This window comes from Oryzias latipes, chromosome 22 (assembly GCF_053564925.1).
Source record: "Oryzias latipes strain Hd-rR chromosome 22, Olatipes_Hd-rR_3.1".
Taxonomy (NCBI): domain Eukaryota; kingdom Metazoa; phylum Chordata; class Actinopteri; order Beloniformes; family Adrianichthyidae; genus Oryzias; species Oryzias latipes.
The window spans coordinates 23,493,440-23,512,135 of NC_136258.1; the positions used below are offsets into that span (position 1 = coordinate 23,493,440).

Genomic DNA, 18,696 nt, shown 5'->3' on the forward strand with positions numbered 1-18,696 from the left:
ATGTTTGTTTTCTAGAACAAAATAATCAACTTTTCTCCAAATGTTTATTCATGGCCTATCACTTTCATGAGACAATTTGAAAATGTTTTTCATTAGTTTATACAGTAACCAATAGTTAAAGCAGAATTTTACATAGTGTACATTATAAACAGCATTCCTGTACATAAACGTTTACAGTTCAATAACAAAAGCATTTTTTTCCCCTCCTGTTTACTCAAATCTTTTATAAAATTGCACAAAAAAAGACACAAAAAAGGCAATGAAAAATCTACCAGGAAAGATTTGGATACGAGAAATCAGAGCGAAATGACCTGTAATTGTTGGGGAGAGGATAGCTTTAGTTTATGCGTAGCGTCTGTAAACATAGTTTTTGTGCAGATTTAGTTCCTATTTTACAGCCTCGGTAAATAAACGCTCAGTCTGACTCTAGTTTGGCGTGATGATACAGGCGTTCATTAATACCATGGAAGGTGTTTAAGTGTGAAAAAGTCTCTCCTGAGCATCCGTTTCCTCCCGTTTCTGTAGCTGCTCCTTCATGAACCAACGCTGTGTCGTTTCAGCAGCAGGACTCTGAAGCTACGCCTCATCTAGAATGCTGCTCTCCTTCATACTTTGCCCGTATCCAGACCATCCCTTCTGCCGTGCCACCGCTAACATTTCGGCACTTTGTCGTAAAAACAATAGCTTTAAAAGTTGAACGCTCAGATAAAGCTTTCCAGTTAAGAATGAAAATGTGCAACACGTCACTACATCACAGTTCCCGTCAGTGCAGAATGAAGCCAACAGTCCGTCCTTCAGCAAATCTGCTTTTTTTTGTAAACTGCCTTTAAGGGAAAAGCAAACCTGTTAATAATGCAGGAAGTAAATATGTCATATCCAGAAGTTTGAGTTTTTATCTTTGCGTCATGACACATACCTTTCATGTATTTCTCATTTTCAAAGCACTCCAAGTCATTCGGCTTTAAAAAAGTGACCCAAGTCAAAAGCAAAGTAATCAGCCGTTTTCAGTAGACATCTATACATTTCCAGGATTTGCTTAATATTCTAGGTGCAGCTCAATACTATGAAAGTGCTGGTTGGTATGAAGCACATCTGTTTATAACACTGTTTAGAAGCAGATCACAGTCCGAGTTTCTTCATGTGCCGTTTTATCCTTCGTGTCTCCAAGCGTCCTTCAAAGAAAGTTAATACTTGGCCGAAAATGGATTCAAAAGAAGTTTGGTTTCAGCATCTCGTCGTGTGGAAAAGCTACACTGATGCTACATGCACCCCAGATCAGATGAGCCTGGAGTTACGGAGGTACTGGATGAGGACTTTGTAAATGAAGGTGTACTGAGACAAGGTCTGAACCATCAACATCCTCTGAGCCCGCAGCGCCATCAGGACCTTTGGAACGTCCAGCGTCTGAAAGGAAGAGCTGGTTTTATTTGAAAGCACTGAGTCGACGGGGCGAGAACAAAAACCACTCGCTACCTCGTTGTGCTCCAGACAGGCGATCATGATCTCAGACAGGATGACGACCCCACTTCGCCCCACTCCGGCGCTGCAGTGGACCAGCACAGGCGGGATGGTCTGCTTTGGGTCACTGATGCTGTTTGTGTGTCTCCTCACAGACTGGATTTCCTCCAGATAGGCTGGGAAAAGATGTGGAAGGTTGGGAATAAACTTCCAAAATATTTGAAAGGTTTGCGGTGTGAGAATCTGACAAAACAAGACTCACTGAGGAAGCCTTTGAAGTCCTCCGGACAGCCGTGGTCGGGCCAGTCCGTGTACTGCAAGTGCCACACCGTCCTCTCCTGTCCCGTCAGGAGGTGTTTGATCTTCAGCCCTGTGGTGGCGTAGCAGCCAGACTCGGTGCGGAAGCGCGTGGTGATCTTCAAGCGACCAAAAGTCAGCGTGGTGTGCCGTGAGCCGATTCGGGGCCAGTATCGAAAGCTCTTCTCTCGCCCGCTCTCCTGCAGATGGAAACAGATGTGAGGCAGCAGCAACACACCACAGACAACAAGGACGCCTCATGAGAAATGAGCCCACCTCTTCAGCCGTAACCATGGCGATGATGGAGATGCCCTGTTCCCACACCATCTGCCAGAAGTCCTGACACGTGTTTGAGAGGGGACCCTGCGCGGCGATGTAATTCCAATCCTGTCCACCGACCGTCACCTAATGAAGAGGCCGCCATTTTTTTGTCCTTGAGAACCAGAGCACGAAATCCTCTCACGATGTCTTTGAGCAAACTCACCCTAATGTGTGATGCGTTGATGTAACCCGTGTTGTTCTCTTTAGTGGGAACCAGCTCCACGCGAGTGTCATCGTATGGCAGAACGTCCTGGAAACGGTTTTTGTCTCCGTTGTCCGGCTGCAGGGCGATGGTGCACTCCCCCCCTGGGCGACGCTTGGGGATGTTCTCAAACTCTCGTAGGAGCTCGCCCCGCTCCATGTGCTGCTCCAGCAGTTTACACTGAAAACAGGAGAGGAGAGGTCACTCACATGTTTTTGAAAGAAAGTCTATGCATTTTCATTTATTTCAGTTTGGTTTTGATTTATTTCAAGCATTAAGCACAAAGAAAAACATTTAAAGAATACATAGATATGTAAAACATATAAAAGAGATGAATTTATAAATTCATTTGAACTTTTTTTTTTTTATATGCTTTGAAATGTGCTTTTTTTGTCTCCCTTTCCCTGCTTATCAGTGCGGGTCAGCACTGCAAAGGCCAGCTAAAGGTGCTGACAGAGCATTGAAAACAGATACAGCCTAACGTTAACACACTTCACAAAGGTCAAACATTACTAAATGTCGCCCCTTAAAGCGAGCACACTTACATGTCCACTGTACTTTTCTTGGTCAAATTCAAACACTTCAAAAACTGTTACGGTTTTTACAACCGTCTCTTCCTCTGTTTTTTCCAGAGTAAAAAAGTTATTTTCGAACAAAAACAGTGTATTTTGGCAGCAAAGGTGTGTGTGTTTGTGTGTTTTATAAATATGTATTTTTTTCAAGCAGTTTCAATCATTTTCCAATGATTTAACTGTTTTCAATTTTAAAAACACAATTAAAAATTCAAAAATGAGGTTGAATCTTTTCCTTTCTTTACAGTCTAACATCAAGTTCAATGACTTTGAGGGTCTTTCTGTGGGGTTTTATTGAGCATCATTCCTAGTTCAGCTTTAACAGCGTAGATAAGAAAGCAGAGTTTTTCAGGTGTGTGTTGTCTGCTGACCCTGACATGCAAACGGAAACAATGACTCTCTTTGGTTAGAGAACACCACAAGGTTTCCAGAATGTCTTGAAGTGTTTTCAGTCTTTTTCCACAAATCCCCACTCTGTCAATTTGCTGGAATGTGGAAAGTATTAAAAATCTCAACAACAAATAAAATGAACTAAGGAGATGTATAAAGGTGATGTAATAGCGGCACATCTTCAAAATTCTAACATGTGTCCATATGTAAACATTAGTTCATTCTTTAAACATGCATTACTAATTCAGTGACATTCCTTTTTTTGTTACATTTTTGTGTCTAACAATTTCCAACTGTGAATTATGCGGTGGGAGTATGATGCTGTGGGGCTGCTTCTTTGCAGGAGTATAACTTCAAGGATCAGGACCAAAAGGCACTCGGATACGAACACACAAACCCTTTTCCAAAGAGCAGGTCTGCAGCAGCCGTGACTGAATTCTACTTTCTAATTTCAGTGAACAAACATTTGGAACAGTTTACTGTAAACTGGTGTGTGGAATTGCTGCTTGACTTTTAGATTTTACATAAAAAACAAAAATAATTAAACGCTTAAAATAACCTCAATGATCTAAAAGTAAACATTCAGTTTGTTTACTGAACTTTACAGGGATTTCCATTTGTGGAATCATCTTGATTGACAGTAGGGTAGAGACAGTCGAAGCAGCGACAGTTTGCTTCTTGTTGGACGACCCTCACAACCTCCACTATAGACCATAAACGCCTAACATTTACACCAAAGACTCAACTTGAAACCGTCTCAGTGTTGACGTTAAAGTCACAGACACACTCTCAGCCCTCTGGTCCTACCCTGTCATCGTTAGACGCTCGCTCCGGGTCATCCTTGGCCTCCTCATACACCGGCTGTCTGGACACAGACAGTCCGTTCAGGTGTGCCATCTTCAGGGGGCCCATGTTCCTGACCTCTGACCTCAGTCCTTTCTTCATTCCCTAGGCAGACGGGAGAGCGGAGGCAGAAAAGGTGAGCAGGAATTTCATTTGAAGCAGAGAGAGAAGCAAAGAAGGACAAAGGGGGAGGATCTCTGCGGCTTAACGGGGCGGTTCTAGAAAAATATGTCACCTGTCTGGTCTATCCAGCTGCTACACCTACATAACCCAGTTCGTCAGAGTGAGACTATTTGTGTAAATAATACCTGAAAGTGAGAGCTGGCACAGGTTAATGACATTGAAAAGAAAATTAAAGAAAAGTTGTACTTTGGAACGACAGTCCAATGAACATATTTCAGATACAAAAACAGTCCAAATGCAGAAGATTTACTAAAGAGAAACCTGCTAAAATAATGAATAATCTCTTGAAATTATTGATGAGATAGAAACTGGCATCAGCAAATGGAGATCAAGTAGAAATAGATTAAGCAGGTTACTGAGAGGCAGAACAAAATGAAGCTAAATAGAAGTCAGCTGTTCTGGTACATTGCTGAGCCTGGATGGAGTCTGAAACTATTGTCAACAGAACGGGAAAAAAAACGTGACCAGTTTTACAGAGATCACATGATTATTTCTTATCTTTTGTTTTTGGTCCGAATCTGATTCGGTCATTTGACGTAGAGTATCTGTTGATACTTTTGAAATCATTAAAACAAACTGACAAGTCTAATTAACAGATCCAGGTTTCCCCCTATTTATTTTAATTTTAGCCTTATTGTATCATGCGTCACTTAAGCAGAGCACTTCTGTGGAGTAGCTTCAACAATCAAGAAAAAATGGTGCAACTATTAACTAGATGGACTAGTTATCTACTAACTAGTAAAATAGGTGATAATTAGTCAAGTAAAGATGTTTGGTGACTGTAACTTTAGGATCTTCAGAACTATTGAACATTTTCAAACATGTGATTCATGTCACTATTAAAAAAAATCATAAACCAGTAGGGAAAAAATATTTAAAATGAATAATGACTTTCTTATAAAATATCTGTTGTAGCATAAATGATGATTATTCATGACTAACCATTTATTTGTTAAGGTTGTTTGTGAGACAACATGGATATTTTTAAATGACTCTACCCAGAGCTTGGCACCATCTTGCTAACTTTACCAAACCGTTTTTGTTTGACTCCTGTTTGTTTGACTCCTCGAGCTGTATTCCACTGTAAGTTTTACAGCAATAAAACGTTGTGATTTGTTCGTGAAATGCAGAATAGGCTTGAAATATCATAATAATAATAATAATAATAATAATAATAATAATGGATTGGATTTATCTGCGCTTTTCAAGACACCCAAAGCGCTTACATTATGTCCATTATTCATTCACTCCTCATTCATACTTGGTGATGGTAAGCTACGGTTGTAGCCACAGCTGCCCTGGGGCAGACTGACAGAGGCGTGGCTGCCATTTCGCGCCTACGGCCCCTCTGACCATCACCGGGATCATTCATACACATTCACACACCAGTGGAGCCACACTGGAGGCAAGGAGGGTGAAGTGTCTTGCCCAAGGACACAACGACATTTTGGCTGGTGGGAGCGGGGATCGAACCGCCAACCCTTCGATCATTGGACGACCCGCTCAACCACCTGAGCCACTGTCGCTCAGGTGGAATACAATAAATGTCCAATCCCTGATCAAGACGCAACATCAAATTCCAATAGTCTGATCCTATGTGATCAGCCCCAATTTTCAAACACGCAATGGAGACATTCCTAACTTTTGCTTCTGTCCAAGTTTAAATAGGGAAAGCACAAGTTTTCCAAACCCTGGAGAAAACCTGCCTCTTTTTTTTCTTTCTGCAGCAGCACTCACCGCAGGTGGCAGACCCTCCACAGTGTTCTTCCCAGAAGGAACATCAGACACGGGCCTCTTCTTCAGCTCTTTCTTTGGCTTCATCTTGGCCTGGTCGCTCAGGTTTCCCTCCGACACCGAGGGCATAATCCTGGGCTGCCTCAGGTCTTGCAGGAGGTAAAGGGGCTCGCTTTCTTGTATGCGGGGGTGAACTTTGTAGGTTATAGAGCTGGTCATGGAAGGGTCCAGCGCTGAGCCGATAGGATACGCAGGAGGAGGCTCTATGTGGGTTTGATGTTGAGGCGGGAGAGGTGAAGGAGATGGCAGGCTGTGACGGGGCTGTGGCTGCTGCTCGGGAACAATGGCGGATATGGCCTCCTCTGAAAGTGGAGTGTGACGTCCGCCATCGTCCTCAAACTCTTCCTCTTCTCCACTACTGTGAACTAGCATGGTGGCATCAGAGAGGGACTTCTTGTGTCCGTATCGCACCTCCTGTTTGACGTCTCCCCTCTCCTCGGTGTTCGAATGCTCCAGAAACACGTTCAGCTGCGAGCCCTGGGAGGGACCACCATGTGGCGCTGGAGGGGGAGTGTTCGTTTCTGCTGCTGAGGAGGGTAACGTCCGCTCTTGGAACCTCACCCCCTCGAGGCTCTGTGCCAAACCAGCGATCTCAATGGAGTTGCGCTTGTGACTGTGGTACGGCTGCCTGGGGGGAGGTCCGCTGTACAGAGGCTCGGAGACCTCCTGCAGAGAATGAGCAATGGGCAGGCTGTCCTCTTGGAAAGTCTGGACTGAGTGGTGCACGCGCCTGGTGATGATCAGATCAGGGTTGCTGCTGCTGACGTACAGATGGCGAGACAGATCTGGCGTGCTGTTAGCAGGACGAGGGTAAGCATACGGGTAAGGAGGCGGTGGTCGGTACACTTGTGTCCTCATGATGTTCGGAGCGGGATACTCTTGCGCCTGCTGCAGCTGGACATTTGTGAGCTCTGGGACGCTGACTGCCCCCACAACGGGCCTACGCTCTGGAGGGTAGGGGTAAGGTGAGGGGCTATGGAAACTAGAGCCGAGGTGAAAAGGGTAGTGGTGCGACTGGGACATCTCTCCGTGCTCGCCCCTTATCTCTGGTTGGCTGTAAACTAGAGGGTCTGGTCTGCTGTAAGCATAAGAGTTCCCAATGTTCAAGTTCCTCATGGAGTGGCTCTGCCGATGCTCTTGAGACAGAAGCATTCCTCCCCCTGTGCCCCGGGTCTTCTGACGCATCACGGTCTCATAGTCAGGAGTGGCGCGATACGAGGGAGGGATGAGAGCGCTGTGGCGATGGGACGGAACGTAGTCGGGTCTGGTGATGTCACTGGTGATGGAGGGGTTGGAGGACATGGGTGAGGGCTGCAGGTAGTGCTGAGGGTTGGTCAGTGAGCTGGTGCTGTGGGCGCTGTACACGCTGCCGTTACGCAAGCGGCCTCCGCTGCCGTACTCAAGGGGAGACCGGTCCAGGCTGGTCTGAGAGTGGTAGTAAAGCCCATTCTGAGTGTTGAGGTACAGGTTATCTGGAAGAGGCCAGAACATGTCATGATCCAGAATCATGAGGAACAAAAGCAGCAGGAACACCAGAGACCTTTAGTCCCCCAAACATCCTGTTTGGAGCCCCATAGTTGCAGCCGTAACCATGGTGACTACTTACCCTGTGATGATGAGTAAGGCTCTGTAAAATGACCATTGTAGTGCATTTGTGGGGGGGGCATCATGAAAGCCTGAGGCTTGGACTGCGAGCACAAAGAAGAGCGATTCAGTCAACGTTCACATGCTTCAAAAATGATGGAAGAACACAGGAAAAGCAGACGATGACTTGAATGAACAATTCTTCAGAGATTAAAAACTAAAAGACTGTTTTCAGGATTTATGCAGTTATATGAACATAAATCCATAGAATGGTTATGTAGAGCACTGCGTGAGCACACATTTGGACATTACCAGAGATATTCTGGTGGAAGATCTCCGTCTGACTGTGTTTAGAGCTGTAGACTGGGTTTGGCTGAAAAGGAGAATAAATAAATCATAAATCCACATTACAACTCGTAATCTCATGACTTTATACAATAAAGTGCCTTCATTTTTTTTTTTACAACGCAAACTACATTTGTTGCAGCTCAATTATCTGAAGTACAAAAAACAAAAATGTTTGACAGAAATGTTACAAATTTGATGTTTTAAGAACTTCCCCTTGCAAATAAAGATAAAAAACAAATGTAAAATATTTTTCTGATCAGCAAAAAATAAAATTTACATGTGTGTTATACACACATGTAAATTATAAATTAAGTTAGTCAGTAAAATGATGATGTTAAACCTTTACATAGTACAGTGTTCCCTCGTTTATCACAGGGCGTATGCAGGATTACAAATGTTTTAAAGCTGTTAAACCCCTCGCTGAACACTTTACAGACTTTTCTCAGACACACATGAACATTTTCACACTTTTCTCTCTTGTTCAACGTTCAAACCCCTCATAGAAAAATAAGTCCAGGACTAACAAAGACCTGATCGCGATTGAAGATTTATAGAAACGTGGCAACCTGAATGCATTTTGTCAACAGCCAATCAGGATGCAGAACACAGTTCACTGTGTTAAAAAATAAAAAAATAAGCATGCAAAGTTGCGCTAAAAAAAAAAAAATACAGGAAAAAGCAAGACCGCGAAAGGTGATAGTAGCAAGGGAACACTGTACAGGGAAGCACCGTCCCAGCAAGCACCATGATGAAGGTGGTGGCTAACGTGTTGCTCACCCCTTATTAGAGAGCAGAGAGGTACGAGAGAGCATGGGAAAACGAGGAAAGGACAAAGTAAGAAGAGACTTCTGGGAGCCCTCAGAAGTTTGGGTGTCACACTCCTCTCTAAAGAGAGGAGGACAGACTTGAAGTAACATCAAAGAGGAGAACGCATGCAGGACACACACAGACAGGAAGTGGGCTGGATTTCTGAGCAAACACTCACAGGCTGCTCTTGTTGATCTTATAGAACTTTAATCTGGCCAAACACATCCGGCACACATATTTAGATGTTTCCATGTCCTCCTACGAATGAGAAGAAAGGAAATAAGTTTCATTAAAATGCTGTTTTCAAACTTAAACCAGTTGATGGTAAGAATGTTTAAATGTTTTCTTTAATTGAACTTGTTCTTTAGTACGAAGTAGAGTAGTATTGGTGCTGCTGCCGTTGAAACTTACTGTCTGGAACTGAACACTTTCTTCTCTGTTGGCCAACTCCAGGGCAAAAAAGGACCTATTGTGACTCATGTTGTTAATTTCATGCCACCTACACAGCCAATTAACGCAGAGCCACATAAAGGGAGGGAGGGAGGGAGGGAAAATAAAGAAAAAACATTATTCCCATCACAGCAAAACCCTGCAGCATTTTCAGTCTGCTGTTGCCTTTTCATAATCAAAAATAGAAATATGCAGGAACACTTGATAGATATTTAGAAATCACGGTGGTATGGGGGGAAAAACAACAACAACTCTGAAGTGTTCCTGCTTTTCGGGTAAATGATCTGACCACAATTTCTACTCCCATCTTCACTCATTTAGCCTTCAGCCACTTTCAATTCGGAATTTCAAATGGAGATGACACATTCTGAGAATAGTTCAGAGCTGTGCCACAAAACTCAAACTTTCTCCACAGATTTCTTTAATTGCAGCAGCCGCAGTCTCAGGACAAAGAAAGCACACAAAGTTCCCCCCAGGTTTTAAAACATACACGGGGTCCAGACGTACCTGTACAACAGAGGCGGGCGAGCGCTTTTATACTTAACGAAGATACCATCAAGGCAGGAACCCAGAGTAACATCTGTGCCTGTGTTGTCCTGCTCCAACAGAAACAAATGTAAGGAAAATTGTTGTTTTATGTGTGTGTGTATGTGTGTGTGTGTGGGGGGGGGGGGGGGGGGGGGGGGGGGACGACGACTGGGTACTTCAGCTTTACCTTTGCGGGATAGTTCTCTTGAGCATATCCTTCCATTTTCTCAACTTCCTGCATGTACAACATTTCTGCATCTGGAGCAGGTAACCCTCTGAGACAGAGAAAAAAAAATAACGGCTTCAGCCATTTCAAAACCATCACTTTTGTCTTTTTCAGACCAACATTTCAGCTTCCTGCGCTTTCTTTTGTTTGTGATACTTATCCAGAGATTTGTGCATTACAGTTTAGTAAATGCCCTCCGAGTGGCTTCTCCACCCTCGGTTTCAGGGCTTCTGCTGAACTAAGGTCAGAGTTGGTCCCACTTCCAAAACCTTTTAAGAATCACTTTACTCATTCAGTTCCATGGAAGCAAAGACGCATCCACTCTAGTTGTTGCATTCCTGCAGAAGTACCAGCATGTCTGCCTTAGCCCATGTATGGAAACATTTTATAAATGGTGTTCAATTTTTGTATTTTTTTTGCTGATTTCAATTCTGATTTTTTATCAAACCCTGTAACTATAACTGGGCTCCAAAGTGTATTTCTATACATTTGCAGAAATCTATCATCAAATCCATTTGACAATGTTTGTGAAATCATTTCCACACATTATTAAACAAAGCAGATTAATAACACCAATATGTATTTATCGAGCTTAAGAAAAACAAGCAAACAATTACATTCTAATAGTTACACAATAATTAAACTTCTTGCTTGTTGGTGCGATGCTTTTCTCTTTACTAAAAAAATGTTAAGTTTTTTTTGTTTTGTTTTTTACACATTAGCCATTTACATGTGCTGAATAACTATCAAAATGCAATGGAAACAAGTTCTTCTTTTTTTATTTAATTTGTCAATGGCCTGTTTGTTTCTTTCATTTCTGCTCTGAAAACAGGCTCACCGGAAAGACTGATAAAAAAGAGCCACTTTCTGAGTAGCCTCCTCCAGGACTCGATCGTCCTGAATCCAGTCCTGCAGAGAAAAGAGTCAGAGTTTGTTATTTAAAAAAAAAAAAAGAAATCTGATCCAATCTTCAGAAATGATGATGAGCAATTCAAAGTTGATGCTTACAATAGGGAACAGAGCAAACTTCTGAAGGAATTCCTGAGAATCATATTGATTGAAATCTCCAAAGTCAGCTGTGGACACAAAGACGGGATGAAGGTAAGACAAGCTCCGCTGCATTTAGAACAAAGCTGAACAGCCAGAATGATGTCATGGCTTTCAGAAAGCAGCAGCCTATGATGACATGTTGGACTTATTCAAGGAGGACAGATCCGTTTATTATTGCTTCAGACAACATGGATATCTGAGGCTATAATAGCTTCCAGCAGCCTTTGGGCAGCATTCCCAGCTGTGGTAGGTATTTTTGGCAGGAAAACGGGTTTGACAGCTGCAGATGACCCTCACATTTGGGATGAAGAAGAGAAAAAAGTTCCAACTAAACTTTCCAACAAATTAAGTTAAGAATAATAACTAAAGAAACATGTTTTGTAAAGCTATTATTTAAAAAAAAAATTACCTCAGTGGTAAAGTAGCCTGCACTGCCTTACATTTATAAACATGAGAAAAAATGTATTTTAAGGTTTTTAGCATTTTGTAACACATGCATATTTGTATATTGACCAAATATGACTTAAGTACAATTTAAAAAAAACATTTGCTTTAATTTGATTGTTACATTTTTTATAGGAAAAGGTTGATTGAACTGATGTGGTTATATTTGCAATGTAATAATAATAATTGATACTTTATTTATTCCACAATGGGAAAATTCTTCTCCGCATTTGACCCATCCCCTGGGGGAGCAGTGAGGCAGTAGCGCAAGTGTCTTGCCCAAAGTGATGTTAATTGCTCGCCATTGATATGGTAATTGCCCCAGTACCATTGTTTATTCCCCTCCGGGAATCCAGAGCCTGGATTCCTGTGTGGCAGCCCTTTACCTTACCAAGCAAGCTACCCAACCTTAATTGAAATACTTTACATCTCCAAGTGAATTATAAGTATCTACAAAACCACATTTTCTTAAAAATATAAAAGTGATTTTGAAATATTTAGGTGATGCCCGAACACTGGAGAGCATCTGAGTTTTGCAGAGGAACAGATATCCAAGCCCAGCAACAACAAAAACACACTTTTAACTGGCTGATTTCAAAAGACAGAATTTCTGGGGTCAAAGTCCAGAATGAAATCTAAAAGAGAAGCTTTGGCATGACCCAAACTGATCTTTCCTACTTGAAAGTTATCCAGTGAAGCTGCAGTGGTGGAAAAAAATTAAAAAAAACGTTTCCCTTTTAGCAAAATTCTGACTGCAGTTGCTGCTGAAGTTCATGTAGTCATGCATGGGGCAAACACGTTTTTCTCCTTTCCTCTTCATTTAATAATGATGTCCAAAGCTTTATATATCAGCCATGCATCTTACCTTGCACAGCCAGACTAGCCAGACGTATAGCTTGATCAAGCGAACACGAGACCCTCCCCTCCAGGATATCCTTCTTCACCTGTAGGTAATACTGATATCTGCAGGTAGGAGCGTCAGTTTAAAGTAGTGCAGTGTGAGGAGCAAAAATTCTTTTTTAGATGCAAATGATTCATTTACTGGTACTGGAGGAGAACTGTGGTATGTTATATACATCTGATGAGCTACAGTAACAACTATTTTAAAAAATGTGCATCATTTTAAAAAGAAAACTAACATTCAAGCCCTTGATTTGGCTGTTGGAAACTTCTTGTGACGTTACTCTTCAAACGTCAGCATCAAAGTCGTTTTTGTGGCTTTGTCGGGACATTTCGGGTCAATAATCACCTTGTGATTTCCTGTTGCAGTTGGGTGACAGTGGGAACGTAAAACACAACTCCAAAGTAAACTGTGGGTTCCAGCCCATACTTGTCCAGCTGCTTTTTCAGCGCCTTATCCAGGTCAATCCATCTCTGCTGGTTCTGTTTATTGAAGTACCACAGACTGAAGAACGTTATCTAAAACACAAGAGGCACAAGAGGATGCATAAGGGCCTTAGTAACTATGATCAGAACAACAGTATTTAAAGCATTAGGTTGTTTACATTTACTAAAAAAGCCCCCCCTTATGAAAGCCCCGTGTCTTTACTGTCTATGACATCGTAACAAGAGTCCAATGCATTATCATGTTTTTTGCTATGATTTCCAAAAAAACAGATATCACCTGGATGCAGAGTTGGGAAAAAGCTGCATTTTCTGTCAATCTGCTCCCCTTTAGTAAATCTGCCCTCGTTTTCTCAGCAGGTTTGAATTTGACTTTACAGTTGATTCAGACTACGGGGGACTGACTGAAACCCCTCAGCTCATGGGGGCGTTTTTCAGGAAAACAGAAACAACTCATTTGTGATTGAAAATAAAACATTTCATGGACAGCGTGAAAACGCCTAAAACAGAGAGCAAAGATGGATAAAACACCAGAACAGGAGTTCCTTAAAAAAACTGTTGTTTTTATCTCATGTTTTCATTATGTTTGCATTTAATGGAATCACTTGGTTGGTAGTTTTTTTTTTTTTTTTAAATCTACCAGCCAACTTTGCCAGTGAATCAAAAATGAGATTTTGGTTACTGTGAGTGTGACTTTATCCAAATGCAGCAAAATCTGTTTCAAGGCTGTTGCTACCAAAAACACTCCGCCGAGTGCGTTCTAGTATCTCTCTCTATGAGATGCTCAAGCTAGCGGTAGCTCACAAAACATCAGCCGCATTGATCTACAAACATTCTTACAGCTTGGATTTAGTTGAACTTTGCGTTGGAGCCAGTTTCCTAAGAACATGATAAAATATAATTGTTTTTGCTAAATATCTTCCATCATTTATCATTTTTGGTCAAGTAACAAAGACTGTGGTTAACAGAAAACTCTAAGCTCCTTTCCAAATCAATAAAAGCAAACATTAAACTCTCAGTAAAGTACAGACATCTCTGGATACCAGGGGTTATATTACTATCTAAACAACAACAAAAAACACAAGAGCAATTTAAAATCTGTACAAATCCGAGCAAATGTGACAACTGATTTAGTTGAATGCCAGAGGTTCAGGCTGAAGGTATTGTGAAGCAAAAGTGTCACAACAGTGTCCGTATCGTTGATCCCCTTTAAAAAAACATTCTGGGGTAAAAGATTAGACTTTTTTACAAACTGGATTTTTCTGTTGAAAACAGTTAAAGAGGATTGTACTCTCTTCAGTCGTGTAGTCACTTATAGTTTTACAACTTTTCATAACTTGCCCTTTACTCTATTCTGCATTTCTTTATTGGATTTGAAAATGCTTTTTGTTACAATCACACACATTGCAACCAGCAGATATAAATGCAAATAAAATGTAACAACTTTGTAATTAGCATTTTACAAGAGGTCACTGGGATGGAGAGAAGAACTGCAGAGCAGACGCTCTGAACTTTCAGCAAAGAAGGTTTCTGCAGGTTTCTAATGTGTGCAGGGAACCTGCAGTGATTCTACCTCCTTTAACAATAACTAAATGTAAGCTAAGAATGGAAACAAATACCGGGTTTTGGGGGAAAACTGCTCATCTGGGTCAATCAGTAACCTGTGGTCTGGAAAGGTCAGGGATTGAACCGAAAATGACAGAAATAGACTTTTCCAAAGACATGCCGAGCATTTGTAGGCAGACAAACAGGTTTCTGCTTTTATGCTCTTACTTATGTTTGTAATGGGCTGCCCTTATTCTATTTTGGCAAACAGACTGTTTGGTTTACTAAGCTTTAAACATTCCTTTTTTTATACATTTAACTAATACTTTGTATTTAGTTTTGGAATAGTTCGACATCTTTGTTAAAAAAGTACAAAGAAAGGAAATTTTTGCCTAGTTTGAAAAAATAAAATAAATAAATAAGGTTTTTGGACATCAAGTTTAGCTACAAAAATCACAATTTGTTTCTATAGCTGGATTATTGGTTTTCCAGTCAAAAAAAGTTGCTTCCAGTTTGTTTTAAAAGTAATATTTCTCATTTGATTAGTGAAAGTTCCACTTCTGTTCACTTGGTTTTGGTGAAACTGATTTTTCACAACCAAAAAATAATTAACTTTTTATGGAAATTTGAAAAAATAAGTAGAAATTTGTCTCCCTCCAATCCTCTTTTGAGTTCATTGACAAGTGTTCCCAGTGGTCTTTTAATTTAATCATGCTGTTTTCAGCCAAATCCAAAAACATGTTGTCTTCTAGGACAGTGTTTTTCAACCTTTTCTGAGCCACGGCACACTTTAAGGTTAAAAAAAATCCCGCGGCACACCAGCATCCAAAAATGAAAAAAAAAAAGGAGAAACTCATAGTCTGTATTGATCTACAGCCCCTCCACAATCTCACATGCATTTTTGTGATAATTATTGCAGAAAAAGCTGGAAGCTGCAGCTGTTTTTCTAAAAGATGCAATAAAAGTTAAGTTAGAAGATTTTAAAAAAGTTTGAAGTGTGTTCGTTGTTTTCAAGACGTTTAACAACAGAACTCCTTTTACGCTGTCACTCTCACAACCCAATGCATCATGGGAGATGTAGTGCATAAAAACGGCCGGCGGAGATCGCTTTTCGGAGCTTCATGGTTTTGTTCACTTGTTCCACGGTCTGATACTGGATTCTGTGGAAAGCTACACCGCTAAAGATGAGCTTTAGCTGCTATTTTTGTTAGAACTGAGCGACTTTACGAGCTAAATCGGGACAAGGAAGTGAAGACTTTAACCACTTCTGATTGGGCAGACTGATGACATGTGATTAAGCCTTCATGAATGATTGGTGGAGACAAGTAAAGGGGCGGGACTTTTCCTAAATACAGCCGGAGCTGCAGCTGAATCGCGCTGCCGTCATTCTTATCAAAATGTCTTTAATAAAATAAAATAAACGCAAAGAAAAAGTATTTTACGATCTTTTATATTCCTAACTCCTCAGTGTTTTATCAGGGCCTGTTTGGATGAACACAGAGCTGAAATCCTGGAGATGGGAAATGTTTTTAGATCAGTTAATGAGGGCAATTTCACACGGCACACTTAGTGTGCCGCGGCACACTGGTTGAAAAACACTGTTCTAGGACATAGTTTCTGCAGTAGTTTGTAAGAAATTCCCCTCCAAGTTGTAGAGTTGAGGCAAGATTGTTGGCGTGAAGCAAACCAGTCCGCACTTCCCGTCACCCATCTGTTTACATGCTTGCTTACAGCTTCTACAACCCCAAACTAACATTGCAGGTGCAACAAAAATGGGGAGCAATGTCACAGCCATCCAGACGTCCGGTTTTTGATGTCAGCTTGGACGAGGAAGACGTACAAGTGGATGCATCAGAATGGAGCAGAGCAGGGAGCCTGTGGCCCACCCATTCAAGTTTCTTCGTTTTTTCAAGCTGAATTTTTTTGTCTGCTCCTGGTTCACAACAATTTGAATAAAAAAAAAAGACCTCATCTTAATTTTCCTAATATATCAAGCAAAAATGCCAAAAGAACACGTTTAAAAAAACCCAACATGACTTTAATCAGAGTGGACCTTTAAACGGTAAATGTAATTGTGAATCCAAAGTGATTCATTCTGTGGCTTGTTTAAGCATTTCCAGATTCCAGAAAAATACTCTGATGATGAATAATTTAGTTTACTTGCACTAATACTTTATATATTCTAGATTAAGCGCAAATGAAAAGATTAATTGAAGGTAATTAACTCATAGCTAGAAAAAAAAATGCAAATAATTATAGGATTTGCTTGTTTACCAGACGGATGGGTTGTTTATTTGTGTAAAAGTTGCAGTATATAGGTAACACATTCCTGATAACACAAGGAGGATCTTTATGAGAGTAACCAGTGACAAACTGCTCATCTATGATTCTGTTGTTCTGCTTTTAAAGAAAGAATGTGAGCAGAGGACATTCTTAGCCAAAATACCTTCTTGCTGAGAAGTCCTTAAAAAAAAAGGAGTCTATCAGAGGGACAATCAGCGCTTGTATTGGATGAAACCGCATACATACCTCTCTTAACTCCAGTCTCTGGGCTACTGCCTCCAAACATTCCTGTCCGGTGCTCTCCACCGACAGTGTGAACTCAACAAACTCGCCATTGAGCAGCTGAATCCGAGTGACAAGACAGCTCTTGCTTGACACGGTGTACCTTCGAGTCCTTTTGAGTTTCAGGCCGAATGGCAAGGGCATGATTCACGCTTCTCACGGGCCGGCCTGCTGTTGGTTTAGTCCATAGAAAGCCTTCCTCTCCTCTGCGCGCGCGGGACCATCGCTAACTGACAGACCTGAAAATATAAAAGAGAGGGAACATCTCAGAACACCTCGCATGATCACAGCAGCAGCGTGAAACACACTCACTGCTTAGGTTTTTTTAGCTTCACTCATCACGAACTAATATGACACGGAGCCTCTGTATGTGACACGAACACGCCCACTTAGTATGTTATCGTCAAACATTTGCTAGAAGACACCAATCTGCGACGCAAAGTAATCCTCTACCTATAACTTAATAGTTTTAGCAACCGAGTTGACATGAACTTTGACAGTTGGTCAGTTCCCGGAGTTAAAAACAAGAACGCAGAAATGTATCCTGTCACCCAAACAAGTCTCTGCTTGTTTAAAGGATGATTATTTAACCAATCGCTAGTATAAATCAAACGGTTAGACGACCCCTTTCCACAGAATGGTCTGAACCGACACCGTCCGTCCCAGCAACCTACTGGCTACTGCAGAAAATCATGACTACCTTCTGACCCCGTCAGGTCCTGCTTTTCCTGGCAATTAAAACTTATTTTTTCAACTATTTAAGACAATATTTGACATTCACAAAACATAACTACCTATTTCAGAGGGTCGTTTTTCTTAAATTACCCCTAATTGAAGCACTATTGGTGACCCGCCAACCTTTAATCCAGCAAATAGACGGAACCCCCAGGGCTAAGGGTCGCAGATAAATATATTTGGAAAAGGGGGAGGACAAAAAAGTTAACATTACCGTTAGCTGCCAAATGCAGGGTAGAAGTCCAACTATTAGTCGGTCCTTAAAGATCTTGTCGTCGAACTCAATTGATATAGGTGCTTTCAGTAGGGGTAAGAGTTTGATGCAGCTTGTAATATGGTCTGTTGTTCCTCAGTGGACCAAAACTAAAGAAGCGCCCCATGCTTTGGTCGAACAGTTCACTCCAGCTCCAAGCGTGTTTCGCTTCCTGGGATTGGAAGAGCAACAAGTGGTTCCGTCTACATCCGCAGCACTATATCAGACCTATATCCTCCTAAACGTTGCTATTCGTCAAAATGGAGCTACCGAACGCACGAATTTTGCAACAAACTTACTTGAATTACATAACTGGTAATATTACCTAAAACAAAAAGCAACACTTTATATTATCGCCACTGCGGAAGGATATGTGGGAGTTTTCAGTGCTATGACATCAGACGGCTGGAATGCTGACGATGAAAATGCCAGAATGGCACACAAACTGCGGGCGGTTGACCTGTTTGTTTACTTTCTGCATCGGGCTCTGCGGTTACCGAATTTCGCCTAAACTCAGTTTAACTTGAACCAAATCACGACCCGTAATGCAGTTTTGCCCGGTGGTCTCAGCACGCTTGATGATTACTCATAGAAAAAAAGGAACCTTATTTTGAAATTGTATGTGTTTTAGGTTTTTTATTTTTTGTGATAGTTGTTCACTAGGATAATCATAATCTGAAATTATTCTGATCACACATTGTTATCTTCTGCTGCACAACAGTGTCTAGTTGCTGTTCCAAAGCAAAGTTCTTAAAAT

General features: G+C 41.4%; 1 protein-coding gene across 3 annotated transcripts; it reads right to left on the bottom strand.

Moving 5' to 3' along the window:
- Positions 1–30: 30 nt before the first annotated feature.
- On the bottom strand, positions 31–18,438 carry ptpn21 (protein tyrosine phosphatase non-receptor type 21). 3 transcript variants are annotated; one of them, XR_013653073.1, is made up of 20 exons: positions 17,901–18,438; positions 16,916–17,190; positions 12,747–12,916; positions 12,363–12,460; positions 11,012–11,079; positions 10,842–10,912; positions 9,965–10,052; positions 9,757–9,845; positions 9,211–9,298; positions 8,978–9,057; positions 7,957–8,017; positions 7,667–7,748; positions 6,004–7,532; positions 4,048–4,188; positions 2,240–2,458; positions 2,032–2,160; positions 1,721–1,955; positions 1,474–1,634; positions 917–1,404; positions 31–824 (listed from the first exon to the last, which is right to left on the bottom strand). XR_013653073.1 is itself a non-coding variant. In XM_078940440.1 (19 exons), exons 2-19 carry the CDS (start codon positions 17,093–17,095, stop codon positions 1,276–1,278), a joined length of 3,618 nt encoding a protein of 1,205 aa, XP_078796566.1. In that variant the 5' UTR covers positions 17,096–17,190; positions 17,901–18,438; the 3' UTR covers positions 31–1,275. The 3 variants fall into 3 exon arrangements, 2 of the variants coding, with proteins under 2 accessions (XP_078796566.1, XP_078796568.1); XM_078940440.1 differs by having other exon boundaries at positions 31–1,404; XM_078940442.1 differs by lacking the exon at positions 17,901–18,438 and adding an exon at positions 17,264–17,382 and having other exon boundaries at positions 31–1,404.
- Positions 18,439–18,696: the final 258 nt, after the last annotated feature.